We start from the raw sequence: 24,575 nt of genomic DNA, 5'->3' as shown, positions 1-24,575 counted from the left end.
TGCCCTACCTCTTTCTCGCCAGCAGATGGGCTGGCTTTTGTGTGTGAGGGTCGGGGTAACGAAGGAGGTGAACATGGGGAGCTGCAGGGCCCCCCTATGGGGTGGAAAGCCAGAGGATGAAATGTACAGATTCCTGCCCAAAAGCCCCCCTCAGGCCCTGGAGTGGAAAGGTCAAGTCCTCAGCATGCTGTGTGCCTGGCACCGGTTTGAAAAGGAGGGGGCTGGGTGCACTCTGAATGCAGGTGCCAGAAGGATTCTGGCCTGTGGGTGCTCGGCAAAGCAGGGTTTATTGCTGACTGTAGCTCCCAGTGTCTCAGGTCATCACCTGAGTGACCTGCCCAGGTGTGGCACCGACAACCTACAGGATGAGACTGGGCGTCAGCAGCCAGCTGTGCCAGCTGTGGAAACGGCTGGTGGGATCCAGCTATGTGTCAGAGCAGGAGCTTAACACAGCGACCTGTTGGCATATGCTTGGCTGATGGGCTCAGCGGAGCTCTGCTAGACCCTCCCCTTCTCACCAAATAGTGATGTACTTCCCAGGCCAGTGCTGGGGGAGAGGAGTGTATGTGTTGCTTCCCCCCTGCCCCTCCCCTAGCCGCAGCTAGTGAAGCAGTCCCTGAAAACTGGGCAACTTCTATTTGGTAGCTTAAAACTAGAAGGGGGAGGGGGAGTGCTAACTCCAGGCACCAGGGTTTGAAAACGCCATCCCATCCCCATGACTTGGCTGGTGATAAGTCTGCTTCATCCCAACACCTGCCCTATCTCCCCCCCCGAGAATAACCACCGCCTCCCTAGGTCACGGAGTTATGTTGGCAAAGCCCCTTGCTAGTGTCATTGATGTTACCTGGCCCCTTGGCTTCCTTCCTGCATGTCAGTGTCAGTTTCATCCTGGCAGGGGCCTGGCTCATGGGGAAGGAAAGCAGAGTGAGGAATGTGTCTGCTGCCTTCCCCAGGCCACTGGAGAGCTCTGGGCTGCTGGGTTCCCTTGGGGAGCGTGGGCTTGTGATGTGACAGTCCAGTGTAATGTAGTGACTAATGGAGACAATCTGCCCATTGTCCACACAGCTGTGATGAGAGTGTGCACACCCTTGCCCATATATATATATATAGAGAGAGAGAGAGATCCCTATCTCATAGAGCTGGAAGGGACCCTGAAAGGTAGTTGAGTCCAGCCCCCTGCCTCCACTAGCAGGACCAAGTACTGATTTTGCCCCAGATCCCTAAGTGGCCCCCTCAAGGATTGAGCTCACAACCCTGGGTTTAGCAGGCCAGTGCTCAAACCACTGAGCTATTCCTCCCCCAAGCTGGACAAGGCTCCGTCAGGCAGATGGGCGTGGGGACCTGGAGGCTCGGAGTTTGCCTGCCTGGTTCCTATACATACAGACACCTGCGTTTGAGGGTGGTCCAAGAGGGTCAAACTAGTGTAACGGTATGACGTTGGGCCAGAGAACACTGAGTATCCATGTGATATTCTTGCCTTAGACACAGTGGTATCCGAGAGTTCTCCCAGGCAGAGCAATGGCTTAGGCTGGGTTAGTCTCCAGGGAAGTGGTGGAACCCCAGCACTAGTCATTTAGGAGCAGCGAGGTTAGTGCACAGGATAACAGTGACCGGAACGAAGCTGGGCTGCCCCCAGGGGGAATGAGCTCCGTGGTTCTGACCAGTGGGGGCCGGGCCCCACTCAGCTTCTCTCCGGTGAGAGCGTTCTCCCGGCAGACGTGTTCCGGAGGCCTCTGAGCCAACCCCGGGTGGTTGCTGCAGAGCCACAGTGACTGAAATGCGGTGCCCAGATAGTAACTCCTAGGTGCTGCTGCCTGGATGTCAATAAAAACCCTTGGCTTGTCCTTGTGGCTGTGTCTTTCCTCGGGCTGGGGCAGTGGGGATTGCACGGACTGGGGTGAAGGCGGTTCACAGCTGGCTTATCTGCACGCTCTGGTTCCTAGACTCCAGGACAGCAGTTGGAGAGAGGGATGGGGCAGGGCCGAAATCTGCTGGGTTTCTGTTTAGTGGGATCCCCTTGGAAGGTAGCTCTCTGCTAGGAGATGCTGAGGGCTGAGTTGCTGGCGCTTGCTTTGCGTGAGAACGGCAGTGACCCACTGGGCTTGTGAGGGAAGGAGCCAGGGTAGAGAAGAGACAGATGTGGTTTGAAGGGAATCCTGGGTGAAAGCGCTTTTCCTCCTGCACCAGTGAGCGAGCTGGGGCAGCCTCAGGGCCGTTTGATGGTGTGAGCAGCAAGCTGGCAAAACGTGGAGGTCAAACATGACTGTAAGCGAAGCTGAGAGGCAGCAGAAGGGCAGGTCAAATGCAATAAAGACAGATTGGCGAGAAAAGATGAGAGCTATGGACAGGGCAGGACTCTCGGGCTCATGGGGCTTGGCCGTGTCAGTTCCACTGTAAAATTGCAGTGTGGATGTTCAGTCTCGGGCTGGAGCCCTGGTCCTGCAACCCTCCCCCCGCTTGTGCGGTCCCTGAGGCCGACTGTAGCCCCATCCTGAACAGCTGCCCTGCAGTTTTACAGCCCGGTAGCCTGAACCCTGTGAGCCTGGGCCAGCTGCGGGGGTTTAGTTGCAGTGTAGACACACCCTACGTGAACTGTAACCACTCAGGCAAAAGACAGGAGCGTGGGCAGTTCTGTGCAAGCCCCTGCCACAAAACCAGCAGCAGGGTCCATAGGGGATGCTGCTGAAGTGAGTGAGCTTAGCGCTAGGCAGGGCCAGAGATGCAGGTGCGTGGAACCGAGACCTGGAGCGACTTGTGTAAGAAGAGAGGGTGGATGGAGTGGGATGAATGTGAGGGCCCTGCATGGGTAGAGCAGGCCCAGCCAAGGCTGCTATTCATCCTGGCTCTCAATACAAGGAGGGGACAGTGCGAATGGAGCTAGAGTGAGGGGAGAGTTTGTATTTTTTTTAATGCTCTCTAACTGGGAAGGGATCTGCAGAAGCTTCCCCCACATGCAGGTTCTTCCATAATAGTCCTCGAGGACTAGGGGATTTCTTGGTCCTTCTGGTGCTGGCCGCTGTCAGGGCCAGGACGAGGATAATGAATTAGCCGGGTCATGCCCTGGTAGGAAAATTCCTACCCGCCACAGAAGCACTTTTGTGCATCCACAGGGCTCTGATAGCGGTGGGGGACCCATGTGGGACAAACAATTCGTAGGTGGTGCATGGACGGTGCCTAGCACAAGATCTGAGGGGGGCCTGTGGACGTTACTGTAATGCATGTCAGAAACCGTAATAAAGTTTTTAAAAGATCTTGCTGCTGCGCCCCTCTCCCCGGCCCTTCGGAGCAGGCGTTTTATCTGCCAGGTAGTGACGAGGTTACAGCGGCTTCAGATGTGCTCTGTCCATCCCCCGTAGGGAGTGGCCAGGCTCAGGGAGCTCCTGGCCCCACTTAAAAGGAAGAGGAGAAACGTGCTGTTCTCTGCCAGCATTTCACCCTCATTGCAATAACTCTGGCCCTTGGGGGGCTGGGTGCCCAGGTGGTGGGGAGACCCAGAGGGCCTGGGGCTGGCTTTGTGCGGGATGTTGCCTGGGGAAGTGCGGGTGCTCAGTGGGGTTGCACCGCTAGTTTTCTCCAGGGGAAAGGGGGATTTGGAAGGGAGTTGGACCGTCACCCGAGAAGGGTGTATGTTGGACCTGACCCAGTGCTCACTGAAGTCAATGGAAAGTCCCCCCTTGACTCCAGCAGACAGGGGGTCCAGCCCATTATTAGGCAGGACTTGCAGTCTCTCACCAGCTGCTGTGATGTAAGGTGCGTGTCACAAAGGCCAGGCCTGCAGGGGCAGGACGTATGCAGGGATCCCTGCCCAGGTGACCCACGGGGGTGCAATGGCCCTCCCTGCTTCCTGGCTGCCTTTGGGAGGGATCTGATGGCCTGTGAAGGTGACCTTAGGGCTGAACTGGGCCTGACGGAGTCATCCAGCCAGGGGTGCGTGCGGGACTGATGTCCCACAGGACCAGGCAGTTGCAAGCTGCTGCCCTGCTGTGGAGCCATGAAGGTTGGGCTGATTAACTGGGCCGGGAGTTATCTCACCAGCGAATGCTACGGGGATGGCGTCACTGTCCTGGGAAACTCACTGGGCAAGAAGCAGGTGAGTGACGCTAAAAATCCGCCGTGATGCCAAAGATTTGCAACCCGTCCCTGGAGCAGAACCAGCCGCGCTCCCCGCAGGCCCGGAGCCGCCCCCATTGGGGTGGCCCGTGATGTGACAGCGTAAGACGCTGAGGTTCAGCCTCTATCCCTCACCCCCGCATGAATCTTGATTCCACAAGGAAGGGTTTTTTTTCTGGGGGTGCATCTCCTCTCCCAGCAGAGCGCACCGGGGAGCTTTGCTGCCTGCCTGAGCGCATTGCTGCTGAGATCACCGTTCCCAGCCCTGGCCGGGCAGAGACGCTGCCTTCCACCTGCAGAGATGAGCGTTCCCGCCCTGCAGGCCAGGATGGCCGAATTCCACACGGGCTAGGCACTGTGGGCCATTGCAGTGTGGTTATAATCCACCCCAAGGCAGAGAGGTGCCCTCAAAGGGGGAGGGGCAGGGACGCTGCTGTAGCGTGCCCTCCCCCAGTGCTAACTGCTCCCAGCCCCTGAATGTTATTGGCTCCCAAGGGGGTGCTAAACCCCTCACAGGATAAGTAGAGAGACACCATCCTTCCCTGGCAGGTTTACAGACAAATTCCAGAGGTGACCTGCGGAGGGAGCATTGGGGTGGAAGGGGGAGCAGACGGCGGTAACATCAGTGGGCTAGCAGGGTTACACGGTGGAGGGCTGGTGCACTGCATGACGGAGTGAAGGAAAGGAAGCTGCCAGCTAATTTCTTGTAGGCTTCTTGGAAGGCCTGGGGCTCATGGAGGGACTCTGCAGAGGGGAGGGTGGTGGCTTTGCAGGCCAGCTCGGTGAGCGGGTCCCACATGTAAGGGGGGGTGACACGGATGGAAATGCAGCTGTGGTTCCAGGAGATGCGGGGTAGCAAGGCTGGTGTCCTGGGCAGAGCAGCAGGGCTGTGTGATGGGTAGGAGCGGCAGAGCTGTGACGGGCCGGAAGGGGAGGATAAGCAACTTGAACTGGATGTAGTGGAGAAGGGAGAACCGGAGGAAGTGGGGTGAGGTGGGGGTGGGGGTGGAGGGCAGAGATATGGGCAGATTGATAGACACAGGTTTTAACCCAGGCAGCTGTGATATGCCTGGGCTGGAGAAGGGCCATGTGGGGGCCAGGGAGGCTGGAGAGGAGCGGAGGAGATGTGACAGGCTCCTCATCCCATTTGCAGCCCCCCTTGCTTCCTTGAAGAGCCTCACTAGACAAAAGCCGAGACGCATGTCCATTGCTGCAGCATCCCTAGAAAAGGCCTCCAAGGGGCGCTGGCCCCAGGGCCTGGCCCTCCCCCCACCCTGGGACTGCATGTAGGCACAGCAGGGCCAGGCTGGACTAACTGATCCTAGCTCTGGGCAGACTTTGGCAGGAAGAGGCAGGGATCCCGTGGAAAAAATAGCACGTGATCATGCAGTTGAAGACATATAATCCAGTCACACGAGAAGCTGAACTGAGGTTGCACAAGCTCTGAATTTCGAGTGCTTGATGTTCCAACCTTACTAATGGTCTGTTCACACAGGTGTTTTTGTAATTTCCTATGTTTTTAAAGAACCCAACTGAAAAAAACTGAAATTCCATCACATAGCATCATACTGACACCCAGATGGGTCATCAGCGGGGTTGGAACCTTTAAATCCTCTAAACCAGTGGTCCCCAACGCGGTGCCCGCGGGCGCCATGGCGCCTGCTGGGGCATCTATGTGCACCCGCGTACTGGCCGGTGGACGAGCATCCGCCGAAATACCGCCGACAAGCAGCGTCATCCAGAGGCGTCGCCGCCAAAATGCTGCCGATTTTCGAAATGCCACCGGTGACGCCTCTGGATGACGCTGCTTGTGGGCGGCATTTCGGCGGCGACGCCTATTGACGTTGCTGCTTCTCGGCAGCATTCGGCGGATGCTCGTCCGCCGGCCACGGTCTGCGGTGGCTCGTCGTCTGGCGCCTGCCAGACGAAAAAGGTTGGGGACCACTGCTCTAAACCAGTGATTCCCAAACTTTAACAACCTGTGAACCCCTTTCACTAAAATGTCAAGTCTCGTGAACCCCCTCCTAAAAATGAATATTTCCAGGGATTTTCTCCTTTATCTGAGTATAAATTATAAAAGCAGTGATGTTGGAAATATAAAATTTTTTTATGACAGGCTTATTACACACAATTTATTATTAATTATTATTTAGCATGACAGTATTTTTATTACATTATGAAAACAGCAACACTCTTCCAAGATCTCACTTTTGTAGCTTGTATCACTTTGAATAAGTCTGTTATAAGACAAGGCTCCTATGTTTCATCAAGGAGTATCAGATGTGAAACAGCATGAAGGTATTTAAGAAGCCAACTCAGAGTTCCTCTTACACAAGCATTCAGGTCTTGAGCAGTCCAGGCCAACAATGCACATTACAACAAAGCTTAAACTTGTTCTTCATAATAATTTTAAAAACAATACTAGCTGCCTATTTAATTTTAAAAACAGCAAAAAATATCCACCTCCCTTTCCATTTCTTATAAGGAGTCTTGGAGTTTAAATCTCCTCAGTGTGATGGATCTGCTTGCTTTGATCTGCTTAGCTCTTGGAAATCCAGGGGCTCCGGGCTGCTGGCCCCATGCTGCCCGGGGTTCCTAGGGACAGCTCTGTCCACCACTAGGGAATTTTTCCCCGAGAACCCCCTGTAACATTTTGCGAACCCCCAGGGGTTCACAAACCCCAGTTTGGGAACCACTGCTCTAAACAGCCCCCTGCCACTTGAGTTAATGTAGTAACAGGTAGCAGTAGAAGGTTGTCATCCTCTGTGTGGCCCAGCACAAGAGGGGATGAGATGCACACAAATATTTGCTCCCAGCAGAGGGATGGTGAGACTCAGGGCTCGTGGGTTCCAAACCAGGCTCTGGAGGGGCGTGTGCTTTAGTGGGCACAGAGTCTGCTACTCATTTCCCCCCCAAGCGTGACCCCTTCTCTCCTGTCCCCTCCAACCCGTCCTTTTCGCAGTCTTGTCTTTCCCCGACTCCGTTCACCTCCCCAGTCCCCGTCCCCACTCCTTAGGCTTCTCATTCCAGCGCAGCCAGTCCCGATCTCCCCCCACCCCCAGGCTCCATTCCCAATCTGCCACACCCTTGGGCTTCTTGTCTGAGTCTACTTCCCCCATAACCCACCTGCAGGTCCTCCTCTTGTCCCCCCTGCATTCAAATCAGAGGGCTTCCTCCTCTACGCTATCTGGGCCAGCAGGCGGGTCATTGAGAGCACTGGAAAGCCAGCCTCCCCCTGCTCATAGTCCACATGGCTGGACCTGAACCCTGCACTGCCAGGAACAGCCCAGAGCTGCCATTGCAGGGAAAGTCCTGCTCAGCCTCAAAGGCTTAGAGCTTGGTCACATTTGAGTAGATTTTAAAGCTACGGCATTAAAAACACAAGTTGCCAGAATGTTTTTAATATGGGCAAAACAAGGCATTTTTTCCTAGCCTGTTCGTGGAAATGGCTAACTCATTCTGGGTGAAATTTTTAACAAAATTTCAGCCAGAGATGGACACGCTGCATGGAAAATCTCAGCCCACATGGGTGAAACTTGGCAAGGTTATAAAGCAACTCGAAGCCGGGTCTCGCAGTGGTGCAGCTGGGGGGGGGGGGGAAGGGGCAGAAATGGAAGCTGCGTTTCCCATGTGGTTTAGTGCAGAGCTCTAAGCTGCAGGCCACTGGGTTGCAGCGTGAGAGGCTGGGGTTGAGGAGCGGACCCAGGAGTCCCACCTGGCTGGTACGAGGAACACTAGCCCCATCAGTGCACCGAGAGCAGTGAGGCTGAGTGAGGGTTGAACTCCAGGCATGTCTGGGCTAGGGGAGCGCCCAGCCCTGCCTCAATACAGAGCTTAGGGCCTATGCGAGTCTCTGTCCCCCACTCCGCGAGGCAAGTGTGGGGCAGTGCCCTGCAGCCTAGTCCCCAGAGCTGTCTCCTGCCTACTGCCAAAAGCCCCAAGCCATAGGGCTCCTGCCCCTTTCCTGGGAGATTATCCCACAGCCCAATACTGTTCACCATGAGCAAATGGCCCCTGAGATTCAGCCCCATTGGTCCCTTTCCTGCTCTCACCCCATTAGGGCTCCTGTTTTCCCATAACCCCTTTCCCCCCAGCTTGGCAAATGAGCAGCTCCCACCAAGCAGTCCCTGCTCCCCGTGTTTACCCCTCTCAGACACGCAGGGAGTTTTCACCTCCCCTCGCCATCAGCAGAGCTACACTGGGCACACCTAGGGCTCATTGGCGGTAAGAGGCTCCCCGTGGCTTGGCTGGGGTTCAGCTCAGGGCCCTATTTCTTAACATTGACCATCACAAATCGCTCCCTCGAGCATTTTTCTCACCATGATGCAAACTGAGCCTGCGTCTCTCTCTCTCAGGGCCGGATTTAGGGGCAGCGACTGCCTGTTGTTAAGGACAAAAGGGAAGATAGAATGTTTGAGGTAACATGTTTCAGGTATTCCGTGGGTGGATTCATTTTTCACTAACCTCCTAGAATGTTCCGGATCTTTGTAGAATCTCGTGGAACCTTCCAGACTTTCCGAGAACTACCTTTTCCTCGAACCTCCCAGAATGTTGTCAGTCACGCCCTGGTAGGTATCTAAGGGGCGGGGTGTCGCCAGTCAGTCAGTGAGATATAAGAACGAAGTGAAGTGAGAGCCCAGCTGTGGTATTGTGAACCTTGTTTTGTTGTGTAATTGTGAAAGTGTACTTGTGTTTTAAGTCTTGAAGAGTGAAAGTAGCGACTCTCTGATGCTGTGCTTCAGTTCACGAGGGCAAAGGTGAGAAAAGCGACTTTTTGAACTAAAGCACTAGGGTAACATTCTAAGGCTGTCACCTACTGTACCACTATTTAATGCTGGTCCGCCCAGCGTGGGTGCACAGTTCCAGCTCTTGATGTTAGTACCTTTCAGTTATTCTTAAAATTAAAAAGTTTCTATAAGCTTAGTGGAAACTATTTTTTAAAATTTGCTTATACATGGTATGAATAAATACCGATTTACAGATCCGAGCCTGCAAATGTATCGTCTTATATGACAGGGATAAATCATGCATGCAAATCGTGCATCAGAGTCGTGAAATGGGCTACAAATGCAATAAAAAATTAGGTATTCAAAAGTTTAACAAATGGAGGGGGAGTGCCGAAGACACTTCTCACCTGGGGCACCATTTTATCTAGGGCCAGCCCTTGTCGCTCTCACCAGGACGTTATACGCTCCTCAGTCTCTCCATTCAGGTGCACTGTCAGCTGCCAAACACACCACTGATAGCTTCTGGTAGCTGCCGTTCCATGACGGTTTGCGTCAGCCTCTTGCCCCACCACTGAACAATCTGAGCTGGGCCCATTGTCCATCGCCGCCTCTCCCAGCAGGTCCCTGCGTTCCACTGGCCGGCTCTGCAGAGCTCTCCAGCTGTCTGGATTGGAGTCGGTCAGTTCTCAGCAGATGATGGCCAGGGGCTGGGAGAGGTGCCAGGCACAGGCGCAGACTAGCCAAGAGCCCCCGTTCAGGGAGGTGTTTGCAGCGTGTCTGGATGGCTCTGTTCCTCACCACCCTGGCTGCTTCCAGAGCAGGGAATTAAGATGGCAAAGAGTCCACACTGCTCCCAGGGCTTCTGGCTGTCACCGCTGAGGGATTGTGATGTCACATAGGCTGTTGGAGGAGCCAAGGACTGTGGGAGCCAGGAGAACCCCCAAGGTTCTAGACCCAGTAGAGCCACTGACGCCTGCAACTGTTGTTGCTTTTTGTTCTTCTGTTTGCATCCTTTGTTGCTGGTTCCTGTTGTCCTCTGGCACCAGTTGGGCTGCTGGTACTTCTGACATCATGTCATGTATTGCTTGTGCATGGTAGGCTTCAGGGCAGGCTCTTGAACCAGACACGGCCTGGTGACAGAGCTCCCAATGTAGAGAGAGACAAGATGGGTCACTGTAGGATCCTTTAATGGGCTGCCAGGTGTGGCTCAGGTTAGCCCAGGTAAGGACTGTTGCACACTGCGCCCTCTAGTGGCCGAATATCCCATACAGGTTAGCATTCCTTTACACTCCCTATGCGGGGGCTCTCACAACACATTGTTTGGTGGCCTCGGAGTGCAGCCTCCAACTCTTGCTGGTGGCCGCCCTGACAAATTTTCCTAAAATTCTGAATTAACTTTAGGAAAAACAAAATAAATATGCACATAGACACATCCAAATCATTGTAATTGATTTATGTTGCTTTTTTTTTTTTTTTCGTGTGTGCAGACCCAATAATAAAAATAATGTACAGTTGTATTTTGGTGCCTCTGGCCCCCGCTGCCTTCCCCTGGCCCCGCACCATTGCCCCAGGCTCCCTTCCATGGCCTCGCCCCCCAGGCTCACCCCACTCCTTGCCTCTTGACCACAGAGCCTGTAAGGCCAGCCCTGCTGAAGCCCAGAGCCAGAGCCCCACAGCTGGAGATGGGAGGGGGTGGAGCCCTGCAGCTGAAGCTGGGAGGGGTGGGGTGGAGGGCTGAAGCCCACCGCTGGAGTCCCATGGCTGAACCGGGGAGGCGGGCTGAAGCCTGCCCCTGAAGCCCCTGGGTGCTGTAGGGAGGGGCTGCTGCTTTGCCACCTCCCCCATCTCTGCACAAGAGGCTGTCGTGGCCACAGGAAAAACCCCTGGTGGCCACATGTGGCCACGGTGGCCGCATTTGGGAAATGCTGCCCTATGGGATATAGCTTTCCAGAGCAGGTTTCCCATAGTGCTCCTCCAGCCAAGCACGCAGCCCGCTGGGCACCAGCATGGTCCCAGATTGAGGTGGGGGCACATGCAGTGACCGGGGCATCTCCCAGAATCCTGGTTCTCCATCAGAGCCTAGGCAGTGACAGTGGCATCACCTTCATTGGCCTTTGTCCGTCCCCAAGGAACAGTTAATTCCTGTGGATCAAGCACCATTTAACTTCCTACGCTGGGTTACACGTTCACTCTGCACACAGCCGTTCCTCAGACAGGCAGCGCCTCCAATATTCACTAGTCTTGTGCCAGCAATGCAGCAGAAAGCCAGCTGGCTCCTGTCCTTGTGTGGGGAGTAGATGTATGCAAGGCCCAGATCCTGCCTCTGTGCAGGAGGGAGGTGCATTCGTGTGCAGCCAGAGCTCGCCTTGTGAAGGTGCTAGCTCCGTGGAGGATGCGGGATCGAGACAGATACGTGCTGGTCCTCGGACAGGAATCTTAAATATGAAGTTGAACTATGGCCTCAAGTAGAGCTAGTCAGGAATTGGTCAAGGAAACTTTTTTTTTTTTTGGTCAAAATTAAAACTTTGTGTGGAAAAGGGTCGTCTTTGATGCATTTCTCAACTTGAAAAAAATCACTGTTTTTTAAAAATTTGTCAAAAGGTCCCATTTTGGCATTTTCAAAACAAACATTTTATTTTGTTCAGGTCTAAATGACCTTTTTAATTTGAAATGTAACCTAATTATAGCACGTTTCTTTTAAAAAAGAAGTGATCCGAATCAAATAAAAAACATTTTGAAATGATCAAAATGTAACATTTTGACTGGACTAAATCAATTTTTTAAAAATTATTTTTGGTTCACAACATTTTTTCAAACTTTGACCTTTCATCCTGATTTGGGGTGGGAAAAATGTCTGAGATCTCAGACATTTTTGCAGGACAGGAAAACAATTTTCTGCCAACTCTAGTGCCAGTCAGTGATCAAATCACATGCTGGTCATCTTTATTATAGAAGCAGAGAGCTTGAGGACAGTGGAAATGTTCTGTCTGGTCTGCGTCACCTCCACCTCTACCTCCATGGCAGGCCAGGGTGCGAGTGTACAATCTATCCATCTAGACAGGTTTTTATATGATGTCTATTAACATCTCCTCTAAGAGCCTCCCAAAATTCTGTAGTACGCACATGAGAGCTCTCTCATTGGGGTGTGTTTTGCCAGCCTATTTTGTGTTGCTGGTGTTACTACAGGGAGGTTAGGATGAAGAAATGGGTTTTGTATTGTGCTCTGAAGCCAATGGGGTAGCTGCCTGTAGCTGCTGGCCTGTCTTCCTGGCTCATGAAGGACTCACTGCCTCACCCAGAGTCTTTGCCAGATACAGGTTTATTCTCCCAGTGTAGAACACAGGAAAAACCTCAAACACAAAATAGTTCCTCCCCTTTGACTGTCTCAGACCCTCCTGCTTCAGGGGCTACTGCAGGAGCCCATCTCCCTCCTCCAGGCCATCTGCCTGGGAATTACCTTCTCCAAGCCCTACCAGAGAAGCCAACGGTGATTCAGCTCGTTCCTCAACTGAGCCAGCAGCTGGCTATTGTAATCCCTTCCTTCCTTCCCAGTGGAGTCTGATAACTGAGCAGAGCCGGCTGGCCCCTGGGTCTTAAAGGGGCTAATCACCCTGTTACAGCAGCACCCATCCTGCTCTCTGCCCGGAGCGAGCTCCCGCTGCATGGGCCAGCAGCTGAGAAAGCCCTGTCTCGCACTCCCGCCTACTGCACCTTTGGCACTGACGGTTCTCTTGCTCCAGTGGGATGTAGCTGTGGGGTGAGGCCATGGCCATGCAGGGTGAGATGGTGCCTCAGGGAGCTTGGAGGGCTTTGAAGGGGAGGACCAAACACTCGAATGTGACCCAGTCTCCGACAGGGAGCCAATGCAGAGGCCACAGTACGGGGGGCTGGGCTCTCAGTGAGGCCTGCCGGGTGATGGGCGCTTGGTGGTTTGTGTTGCTGAGCAGGTAGGCTGCTGTGTTCTGAACTAGTTGTAGCTTTCTTCAGGTCGTTGGTTTCACACCTAAGTACAGGGAATTACAACAAAGGGGCTCAAGTGTGATGTAGGTGAGCTGCTACCAAAAGTTCCTAATCTCTCATTAGTGACAGCGACTATTCCAGAGGACTGGAAGGTAGCAAAGGGTGTCCCCATATTTAAAATGGCTGTAGGGTTGAGCCAGGTATAGAGTGGGAGTTTCTGTTCTCTCTGTCTCATAACCCAAGGACAAGGGGACACTCAATGAAATTCAAAGATGGAAATTTCAGAACTGATAAAGGGAAATACTTTTCACGCCAGGGGTCATTAACCTGTGGCACTCACTGCCACAGAAATTCCTGGAGGCTAATAACTTAAGAAGATTCCAAAATGGATTGGACATTTATATGGATAACAAGATTATCCAGAGTTATCATAATTAATGGCAATAATAATTCTGGCAGGAGATATTAAACCTTGTGTTTCAGGGTTTAAACCAGTCCCCAACTATAAGAGACCATGGATTCACCAAGGGCAAGTCATGCCTGACTAACCTGTTTGCCTTCTATGATGAGATAACTGACTTTGTGGATATGGGGAAAGCAGTGGACGTGATTTACCTAGACTTTAGCAAAGCTTTTGATACGGTCTCCCACAGTACTCTTGCCAGCAAGTTAAAAAAGTATGGATTGGATGAGTGAACTATAAGGTGGGTAGAAAGTTGGCTAGATCGTCGGGCTCAATGGCTCGTCGGGATCAACAGCTTGATGTCTAGTTGGCAGCCGGTTTCAAGCGGAGTGCCCCAAGGGTCAGTCCTGGGGCCTGTTTTGTTCAACATCTTCATTAATGATCTGGATGATGGGATAGATTGCACCCTCAGCAAGTTCACGGATGACACTAAGCTGGTGGGAGAGGAGGGTAGGGATAAGGTCCACAGTGACCTAGACAAATTGGAGGATTGGGCCAAAAGAAATCTGATGAGGTTCAACAAGGACAAGTGCAGAGTCCTGCACTTAGGATGGAAGAATCCCATGCACTGCTACAGGCTGGGGACCGACTGGCTAGGCAGCAGTTCTGCAGAAAAGGACCTAGGGGTTACAGTTGATGAGAAACTGGATATAAGTCAACAGTGTGCCCTTGTTGCCAAGAAGGCTAATGGCATTTTGGGCTCTATTAGTAGGAGCATTGCCAGCAGATCGAGGTAAGTGATTATTCCCCTCTACTCGGCACTGGTGAGGCCTCATCTGGAGTACTGTGTCCAGTTTTGGTCCCCCCACTACAGAAGGGATGTGGACAAATTGGAGAGATTCTAGCGGAGGGCAACTAAAATGATCAGGGGGCTGGGGCACATGACTTACGAGGAGAGGCTGAGGGAACTGGGCTTGTTTAGTCTGCAGAAGAGAAGAGTGAGGGGGAATTCGATAGCAGCCTTCAACTACCTGAAAGGGGGGTTCCAAAGAAGATGGAGCTCGGCTGTTCTCAGTGGTGGCAGATGACAGAACAAGGAGCAATGGTCTCAAGTTGCAGTGGGGGAGGTTTAGGTTGGATATTAGGAAACAGTATTTCACTAGACGGGCGGTGAAGCACTGGAATGGGTTACCTAGGGAGGTGGTGGAATCTCCATCCTTAGAGGTTTTTAAGGCCCGGCTTGACAAAGCCCTGGCTGGGATGATTTAGTTGGGGATTGGTCCTGCTTTGAGCAGGGGGTTGGACTAAATGACCTCCTGAGGTCCTTTCCAACCCTGATATTCTATGATTCTATGACCCAGATGAGACCTATATGCGGGGTTGGGGGGGCGGGGCAGATTATCCCACGTCTGCAACTGCGGGGTTCTTATACCTTCCTCTGAAGCATCCAGGGCTGGCTGGTGTCAGAGACAGGATATTGGGCTAGATACACCTGGGGTCTGATCCAGTCTGGCAAATCCTGTGCTCCTAATAACCAAGCTGAGGGGAGGTCACAAACATGGGATCATTGGGGCCAATCCAAATCCAGCAGCAGGGGGCACAGTCTCTCACACAGCCACACTGGATAAGGGTGTTTTCCATGGGCGTGGCTACTTGTGCATCCAGGAGCAGTGCAGAGTCTAGGGGACACCAAGGCTGCCGAGATCTTGGTGACCTGACACCAGACGCCCTCAATGGGGGGTGATTTTATGGCACTGGCAAATTCTTCAACAGGTTGCTAGCTCCCCACCAGCATCACTTCAGTCTGCCTAGGCTGTGGCTACAGCCAGCTGCCCTAAATCCAGCTGCTGCTGTCCACTGTGGCCTTGTGAGAGCCGGGGGGGATGGGGCAGGTTGTGTTTGCTTTGTCCAGTCTAGCAATAAGTGTCCCAGGCTTCCCCTGCTCCAGCTCCTGCTCCCTTTGGTTGCTTTTCTCTAAACTCCCGCTGAGCTGTCAGTCCCTTTCTGCTACTGAGGTGTCAAGCTCCGTGCTCGGTATTCCAGGTGTGTCTGTACCCCAGCGGTGCAGGGAGGAACTATCCCGTCCCTGTCCCATGTCTCGCCACAGGCAGCCCCCAAACTGCACTGGCCTTTTTTTGCTGTAACAGCACATGGGAAACTCACACCTCGTTTGGTCCTTCCTGTCCCACAGGTCTCTTTAGCCAATGCTGTTTCCCACGTTCCCCTCTCCCACTGCGGGGCTGGATTTTGGATTAGCTCCATCTGTGAGTCCTGCCCAGGCTTCCACCTCATTAGGGCCCTTTGTATTTTAACTCTGTCCTGAGCTCTGAATGTACTGACCTTGGCTAATGTCATTCATGGTCCGTGGCCTTCTCCGGGTTATTAATGAGCCTGTTAAATAAGATGGGACTTAACCTGATCCCGGGGACATCCACCACATACCTCTCCCCAGCAATCTGCATTGCATTGATCTGTGTTCCCTTTGCCACTTTCTGTGTCATGGCAATTAACCCAGGAGTCTCCCAGGAAAGCCCGGCTACTAGCATGGGAAAGCCGATGGTCCAGGGCCATTCAATTTTAAATGGGGCAATGTAGGTACAGCTGGCTCGCAGCATCCCAAGCTCTGGTGTTGGGAATGTGCCGCTGAGAGGTGGGGGAGACATGGAAAGGTGAGAAGGGCTGGCATTGAGGAGGGAGCTGGCTAACTGCTCAGCTGGGCGTCAGGCTGGGAGCACAGCAGACAGACAGTTCCAGAGGCAGCGAGGGGCCAGCGTTTCTCCGAGGGGTGGGGGAGAACAGGCAGAACGCTTGGAGGGAGTTAGACCGTGGAAGTGGCTGGCTGTTTTGGCAGGGCGGCATGTGGGGAGGTTATAGGGCACAGCGAGATCTGGGAGCTATTTGGGGTCCTAACTGTGAAGGGCCCTGGAGATGCAGAGAGTGGTTTTTATTGTACAGAAAGGAGAAGCCGCCAGCAGCCTCCCAGGGAGGGGGTGCATGGTGCTGTGCGTACGTGTGTGTGTGTGAGTGAGAAGCAGAGGGAGCTGTATTTGTGTTCTGGGAATGACAGGGCTTGCACCTCCAAAGGAGGGGATTGCTCACTGTCTCTGGCAACGGTGGGGCAAGGAGCGAGTGGCATGGAGCTCTGGAAGGTGACGTTTGCACTGGGTCCTAGGAAGAACACTTAGCAATCAGGGCAGTGGGATGACCCTGGTGGGTCACTGGCACTGCAGACACCTGGAGACAGGTTAGAAGCAGCGGGCATGTCAAGTCACAGCTCATGGCCAGAGGGGTTTCTCTAAGAGCTAATCAGCTGACTCGGCCTCATTGCTTCCTCACAGATCTGGGAGCTGCAGGTCACCATGAAGCAGGGGAAGCAGACAGTGGTGGAGTTGCTAGGCCATCAGGGCCGCTATCTCGTAGTGGATCCTGACGGATCAGTCCGGTGCGGGAAGCCAGCATCCATCCAGCAAAGCCAGTTCCTGCTGGAGCTCCATCGCAGCGGCAAGTGGACTCTCCAGTTGTTGGACAGCAAGAAGTACCTGGAGTCCGACGGGGAGGATGTTTTCTGCGTTTCCCAGAGCCCATCCTCCTACCACAAGTGGCTGCCCCAGTTGGCCATGCACGTTCACATCGTGCTGTACAACCCCACCCACCAATGCTACGCCCGAGCCGATGCAGTCCTGGACAGGGTGTGGGTCGACACCCCGGTGCCTTACCTGAAAGAGTGCGGCTTCGTGCTACGGTTCAGGAACGGGATGTACCACCTGGAGACCTCCAGCCACAAGTACGTCTCCAGAGCAGAGAAGCTAGCCAAGAAACCCTCTGCACAGACGGCCTTCAACTTAAACCTCAAGCCCAGGTGCCTGGCTTTCCTGAGCGACCAAGATGGGTTTGTCCTGTACCCTCAGGGCAAACGGGGGCGTTTGTGCCTTGGAGACAACCCCAAAGAGGAGGAAGAGTGGTTCGTTATAAAGAGGTGTCCGCAATGGGTCAGTCTGAAAACTAAGGCCAAGAGATACGTGTCCATCATATGTGGCAAGTAAATTCCATTTTCCGGTCTGAGCATGTGTGGAGGGCCCAGCTGAAGGATGCCAGGACATGCCCCCTTGACTGACAGTTCTTTGGACAAGTCCTGCCCTGCCTTTGCCCTGTGAAGCCCACCCCTGACTGCAGTGAGGTTGCACAGAGGATAAGCTGGGGTAGAATCTAGGTGGTTCACTTTTTAATAGGATTATTTCGGGGTGCAGGATAGCTGGGGTACGGAGCCACAGAGCGAGAGTCCACACACCAGTTCACATCCCAACCATGGCAAAGCTGTTGCAAGGGGCCAAACACCCATGAGAGGGTATCACATGAAATGGGGTGGGCGGGAGTGAGCGGGGGTGGTAGTGGGATGTCTCAGAATGGGACGTGTGCCTACATCACAAAAACCCACCAGCATCAGTGGCACCCCCATTGCTGTCCTTAGCAGGGGACGGAGGATTGAATAGGCCATGAAGAGGGATCTCCCTGCTCTTCTCTACAGCGATCTCTCCAGGACAGGGCTGCTGTACCTTGGCAGAGTAGTGTGGGGGGAGCTTGTCTGGCCACTGCCCATGTGGTACCTGTTTTGAGGATACATACAGGGCTTGCTCATCAGATCTAGCAATAGCCAGCACTCAACACTTTAAAAGACAGTAATAGGCAGAGCAGAGACAGTGGGGCATGTGATGCTTACAGTGAAAGCTGCCTAACGCTTTCCACAATAAGTAGCGGCAAGCAGGGTATTATAACCTCACCACACGTACAGAGTCTGGGCTGAGATTTCCCATGCCAGGAGTCTGCCTCGGGCGAAACTCTTCTTTTGGTAAGTTGCAGATAAATTGGCTCAGCTGTTTCTGTGACCGAGGCTAGGGGAACGTGGGTTGTTTGCCAGCGTTACAAAACCCCTTAAAACTGCTTCGTCGAGACGCTCTCGCAAGGTTGCCAACTCCTGCAACTTAACTGTGAGTTTTGCCATTTTTTGCTGCTTTTTTTAAAGCCCCAGTTCCTGGAGGCATGTGATTGGGGAAAACCTCAGCTTGCTTTCTTTTTTTTTTTTTAAAGGAAGTTTTTAGCCCACCTGGTTAAAATGTGAACCCTAAAGATGATGACAGCAGTAGGCAAGTAAAAATAACCTATATGTTGCTATTTTTAAGTCTCATGACTTTACAGCCAATGTTATGATTTTTTGAGGTCCAACCCTTTTTGAACACTTGAGGTGGGCAGTACTGCTCCATCACCTCCATGCTTTGGAGCAGGGACTTGAAAATTGACAGGAGGCATCACCTAGTTGTCAGGGAGGTGCCTTTTGCTGTCCCGGTAAAAATGTGCCCAAATTTGGCCAAATTCTGACCCTCTGAAATATCTCAGTTCCTGTATGCCCAGTAGAGACTTGTTAGAGTTTAGCAGCTGAATTTGCTGAATATTTCTTATACACTGAGCATGCTCCAGCCCCTCACAGCTCCTGTGTGTGACCAGACTGTGCATGCATGACCCGCACAGAGTGACTGAGCGTGCCCTTATCCTATAGGTTAGTCTATTAATGAATTTAGCTTATGGGCTACAGCCTGAGCAGGACTTTCCCTGCCATTTGTGGATCCTCAGTGCTGGGGGCTGCTGTGCCACTGGGCACTGGAACTGCAAGCAGAGAGACTATCTCCCCTTTGCTCTCAAATCCTCCCCCCCCACTGGGGACCTGGCAGTGAGGAGTTGGAGGAGGAGAAGGAGGAAGCTGCCTGACTCAAATACAGGGATGGGGGGGCAGGGGAAGGAAGAGTTGCAGGACTGGGAGGTGCAGGGGAAGAGCCCAGCAGGAAGGGAGAATAGGAGCGGTGTGGGAGGGGTGTGCAGAAGAAGAGGCAGGGGGAGGGATAGAAGCTAGGTGGAGAGAGACAGGAGTTGGGGAGGGCGGGGATGGAGCAGCAGAGGACAGAAAGAGAGTGGTGGGGACAGGGGCAGAAGGGTCTGTGGCCGCTAAAGCACGCGCCCCTGTGGAACCTGGAATTGAATCCATTATTCCTGAGTGTCAACATTCCTCTGCTGTCAGCAAATAGCTGTGAAACCCATGGGCCAACTGTGTCTCCAGCCCCCTAGAGTGGCAGGTCCATATGGAAGATAACAGCCTATCACTGCTGTTTTCTCAGTAGTCACTCAGCTAGCTCCAGTGGAGGTCTGTGCTGTGGATCTGAAGATTCCCAACCCTGGGGATCAACTTATTTCTACACGATGGAATGTTTGTTTTGAAATTTTTTATGTTTTTTTTTTTAAACGTGGAAAGTTACATCCAAAAAACCTACATTAAAGGTGAGCAAAATAGAGCACTCAGGGTTAGGAAATGCCAGAATTGAGCTTGTCTGTGCAACCATAATTCGACCTCCCGTGTGCATATGGGTTATGATAATCACTTGATGATTACCTGTTCTCTTCATTCCTTCTTAAGCACCTGGCATTGGCCACTGGACTAGATGGACCTTTGATCTGACCCAGTGTGGCCGTTCTTATATTCTTATGATAGTCTTTAATTACATGGTCACATACTTTTTTCCCCACAGGACCCCTGTCTCATTCAGTGCACAGCATGGCCTATGCTCGGGGGTGACTCAGTGCTGCAGACATTGGAAGGCAGAGGCAATGGTTGGGTGGGGGCACGCGGGGTCACTTGCCCCTCCAGATTTGCTGCTTGGCTTGTATTGAGCATCCTCACACGGACTGAGCATGCTCAATAACACCTGCTGAAGCTGCTGCCCTCACTCTGTCCCCGCACTATTGGCAGGTCCGGGTCGTCTCTGTGGGAAGTGTGTAGGTTTGTAAGGCCGGGGACTGAAAGATGGGAACGGATGCTCTCAGGATTAAGGCAGAGCTGAATGCCACTCTGGCGAGTTGGTTTCTGGCCCTGCCTTGACACAGAGTTCCTGCGTGATACTGGGCAAGTTACTTAAACCAAGGTTTTTCAGGCAGCCGCTGCGTGTTCGTCATTTTCTGCGTTCCCCACTTGAGACACCAGGGGTCTGATTTGCAGAAGGGCTGAGCGCTCACAGCAGCTGGAGACATAAACTGCGATGTCCACTGAAGAATCAAGCCCCCAGCATCTCAGTTTGGGCACCCACAATCAGTTGACACTTTGGGCGTTAATCTCCGTGCTTCAGTTCCCCACATGTGAAATGGGGATTCCCCCCCCGTCCCTCCCCGGGGTGTTGGGAGGATAAATTCATTCGTGTTTTTAAAGAATCAAGATACAACAACGAGAGCATAGACCGCTGGGGCCCCGATCCCTGACTGGGAGCTCTAGGAACTGCTGTAATTTGGGAACCGAATCTCAAATTGACCCTGAGCCAACGGACAGCGCCGTGTCTGAGTGCATTTGGCTTGACATGGCTTGATTTTCTCCCCTTCTGCGCAGACATGGAAGTGTATGCCGGCTCAGACAAAGTGACCCCAAAGTCAGTGTTCCACTACGAATTCGATCCTGACACCAAGGCGGTGCAGCTAAAAACAGTTAACAACCGCTACCTGGCCCAGGTGAGTGAACCCTCTCCCGGCTCGTTGAGCGACGCTGTCGGCCCAGAGAGCCTGAGCCTGCCACTGAATCAGTGGGCGCTTTGCTCACCGTTTTATTGCTTGTCTCTGGACCCCGTCTATTTCTAGGTGACCGGAACTGAACACACTATTCCAGGGGAGGGCGTCCCATCGATTTACACGATATTATAATAGTCCCTTAATGAGCCACAAGGGATAATTCCATGTAATAGAGACATGGATATACAAGGCAGTATCGCCATGATTCATGCTGTTTCTTTAAGATGTAAACTACCTCCACCAGATCCCCCGGGAACCTCCTCCTGCTCTTGTTGAGAGTGGAGCCCTGGATCTCCTGACTTCCCGGGGCACGGCACTGGTAGGAAGGACACCCTGGCACCAGCTGGCGGGAGCTGACCTCTTTCCTTCCCTTCCCTGCAGAGAAAATTCAAGAGCATAGTGGCAAATGGGAGACGCATGGAGCCAGAGACCAACTTCCGTGCCCTGTGGCATTATGGGAAAATCTTCCTGCAAGCTTTCAACGGCCGGTACCTGGCCACCATGCCCATTGGGCTAGTGGTGGCCAGTGCTATGCACCCAGGTAAGGTGAATGGGTGGAGGGATCCCTAGGAACCTGCCAACAGCTGAGCAATGCAGCCCCTTGGCATCTCTGTGGCACTTGGCTGAGACTTCAGGACTTGTTGCCTCTCCCATGTGGGGAGGGATGTGCATTCTTAGGCCTCCCTGCCAGGCGCCTCTGGACCCACCCAGCTGCACTCACACCAATATCCCCCTTGTCTCTCACCTACCCGATATGCCCCCACCCACCTTGCTCTGAGAGCGGGTGGCATTTCTCTGAGGGGCCCATCACCTCCCCTCTGGGAGGGGTCACAGATGAGGGTCTCGCTCCCTTCCTAGGGGCTCAGCGTGCTGCCTCCGCCCTGCCCCCAGCACCTCAGGGAGCGAGAGAGACCATTGCGAGGAGAACTTTTAATTCTTAGTGAGTGAAATTTGGGTTCAGAGGCCGTCACTGGGAGGACAAGCCCCATAAGTCAGCATCCGGAGCTGAGTGTCCTCCTTGCCCCTGGTCTGAGACCCCACCCTGCTAATCCCGTGTCTCCACACTTGGGCAGCCCTGTATGGCCAGCTGATGCCAGCTCCCCTCGGTGGCTCTATCAGCAGGAGGTACTCATGTAACAAGTGGCTGTCGCCCTCTCCCCTCACTTCCCCCTCCCGCCGCTGCATGAAACATCTGGGCTGCAACAGCTCAAGTGGCCGATACTTTCCTCAACTCACCTCCCAGCCCACGGTGCAGCCCCAGGCCTCTCCCCCTGCACGGGAAGACAAGGAAGAGCTCGTGTGTCAGAGTCGCTTGGGATGGACTAGACCCCCTTTGGGATGCCACCTGATGTACTGGGGTTTCACTGAGCCCCTGGGGTCCCTCTCCTTAGGTTCTCCGGCCCCTTGCAGCGCACACACAGGTAGGGCCACACTGTGCTGCAGACACAGACCAAAGTCAGCTCTGTGTGAGAGGACTCCCCAGCACTCACATGCACCCCCCTTTTTGGGGGTAAACCAAAATAATACTGTCTTGCACTGTATAGAAAGATCTGCACAGCGCAGACTCATAAAATTCACCCTCTCCCTCAATGTGAAGAGACAGATGCACAACTTCTTGCCCCCCCGCAGTTAGAAATTGCACAAGCTCTGTTTAATAATAAACCAAACAAATTTATTCACTATAAAAGGCAGATTTTAAGTGAGTATAAGAGCTAAACAAACAAAACAAAGCAGATTACTGAGCAAATAAAACAAAATACTCAAGCTAAGCTTAATACACTCAAGAAACAGGTTACGAAATGTAATTTCTTACCCTAAATGTTATTTTAGGCAGGTTGTAAAGTTTCTGTGGTTCAGAGTTCCAGTTATATTTCTTTTCAGACTGGACCCTGTCTCAGTCTGGACTCCCCCCCGCCTTCCCTTCAGGTGTCTTTAGGCGTCTTTCTTCTTGGGCAGACAGGCCATGGAGTAGAGCCCCGTTTGCCCTCCTCCCCACCCTGAAATAGGATTTACATAAGGCAGGAATCTTTTGTTTCCCAAACTTGACACTCCCCCCCCCTTTTAGTGGAAAGTTACAAGAAGTCCCCGGTAATGTTTAGTATCCGGTGACAAGACCACATGACCTGGTAGTGTCACAGCTACATCCCAGGACACCTCCCAGGAAGGAGAGAGATTAGTATCTTCACAGTCTTGTTGTTTCTTCCGAATGGCCCATCAAATCTGATGGCCTGTTGTCTGGTGGGTGTCTCCCAAATACACACCCAGTTGTAACTGTTACATAGTCCATACCCCTCACTTTAGATACAGAAAAGATACATGCCTACAAATTGGATAATCACATTCAGTAAATCAGAACCTTTCCAATGATACCCCACATGACCCATCTTGCATAAAACACATCTTAGTTATGCCATATTCATATCATAACCATATTTCCATGAAGAATATGGGGTGTAACGTCACACCGCTGACCTGCCTCTGTCACCCCTCCCCTCCCGCAGGGCCTGGCGAGGCCTTTGGAGTGCGCCTGGCCAACCGCTCCTTCCTGGTGCTGCGTGGCAAGTACGGCTACGTGGGGAGCTCGGCCTGCCATGACGTCCTGCAGTGCAACCTGGTGGACCCCGACTGCATTGAGCTGCTGCCCTGCAAGCCGGGCGTTTACCACTTCCAAGGTAAGGGAGCCCTGGGAGCCCTGGCCACTTGGTGCTGAGCCCGGCTCTGCCTCGGGGCAAATGGGGCCCACATGAACCCGACCTCAGCCCCACCCACCTGTGCTCTCCAGCTCGAGTCCTGGATCAGCCATGAGGGCAGAGCAGGTCAGTGCTGCATGGTAAGGGGGGCAACAGCAGCAGACAGGGTGGGGCATGCTGGCTGGGGAGGGAAGCAAGCTGTAGGCTCCTATTGCTGTATGCTCCAGCTGCCCACTCCCAGGTCTCAAGGGGTGTCTTGCCCCCTCCCCGTCTCACCAGATCTGCAGCCCCGGAGGCAGAAACTGCTGGGAAAGCCAGAGTGCAGGGTGGAGGGTATTCGCCTCCGGGCACCTTCTTGGGCCGAGATTAGAGGCAGCCCTCCCAGCTGGAGGCAGACGGGTGGCACCAGCCCTTTACCAAGCAGAGGGGTGGAGTTTGGGTCCTTACTTCTCGGCCTGGCAGGGGATGCAGAGTCAGCATGTTCGGCTCATCACGGGGGGGAGGGGGGAGCAGACCTCACTCGAGCCATTGCAGGGGCATCAGGCGCCCCATGGAAATGTTGGTGATTAAGGCAATGAGCCTGTTGGCTCTGGAGCCCTGCCCAGGGCTCCGAGAGGGGACCCAGCGGGAGGAGAAAAGTACATAGCTTGGCCAAGAGTAAATGGGATTCGCTGGTGAAGACGAGCATTGAGTTTCCAGGCTGGTTGGGGCGTGAATGTGATTTTGGTGACCTCGCTCTAACCTACAAACCCAGTGTAATCAGGAGAGCCCCTTGGCCTCTTCGGCGAATCCTCGCCCAGGGCCTGCGTGCCTGGGGGTGGAACGGTAGCAAGGACCTGCTCGCGCACCCCTGAGCTATCACCAGCTCTCCTTCCTTCCCCAGCCTGCGGCAGGAGCTTTTGGTCTCTGAGCTCAGACGGCACCTTCAGGACGTGGGGGAAGTTTGCTTTGAACTTTTTTCTGGAGATCCAAGGGAGTAACATCCTGGCCGTGCTAGCCCCCAATGGGTACTACATGCGAGGAGACCGGAGCGGCACCCTCCTGGCAGATAGCGAGGAAGTCACTAGCGAGTGCCTCTGGGAATTCTAG

The 24,575-nt window shown here is 53.3% G+C and overlaps 1 protein-coding gene across 1 annotated transcript; it reads left to right on the top strand.

Annotated features, from left to right (window-relative positions):
- The first annotated feature begins 3,991 nt into the window (after window positions 1-3,991).
- Window positions 3,992-24,575, top strand: FSCN3 (fascin actin-bundling protein 3). Its single transcript, XM_065422426.1, has 7 exons — window positions 3,992-4,090; window positions 5,972-6,043; window positions 16,539-17,235; window positions 20,621-20,739; window positions 21,178-21,337; window positions 23,298-23,468; window positions 24,370-24,575. Exons 1-7 carry the CDS (start codon window positions 3,992-3,994, stop codon window positions 24,573-24,575), a joined length of 1,524 nt encoding a protein of 507 aa, XP_065278498.1.

Source organism: Emys orbicularis, chromosome 1 (genome assembly GCF_028017835.1).
Source record: "Emys orbicularis isolate rEmyOrb1 chromosome 1, rEmyOrb1.hap1, whole genome shotgun sequence".
NCBI classification, from domain to species: Eukaryota; Metazoa; Chordata; order Testudines; family Emydidae; genus Emys; species Emys orbicularis.
This window is presented reverse-complemented; position numbering and strand designations above follow the sequence as displayed.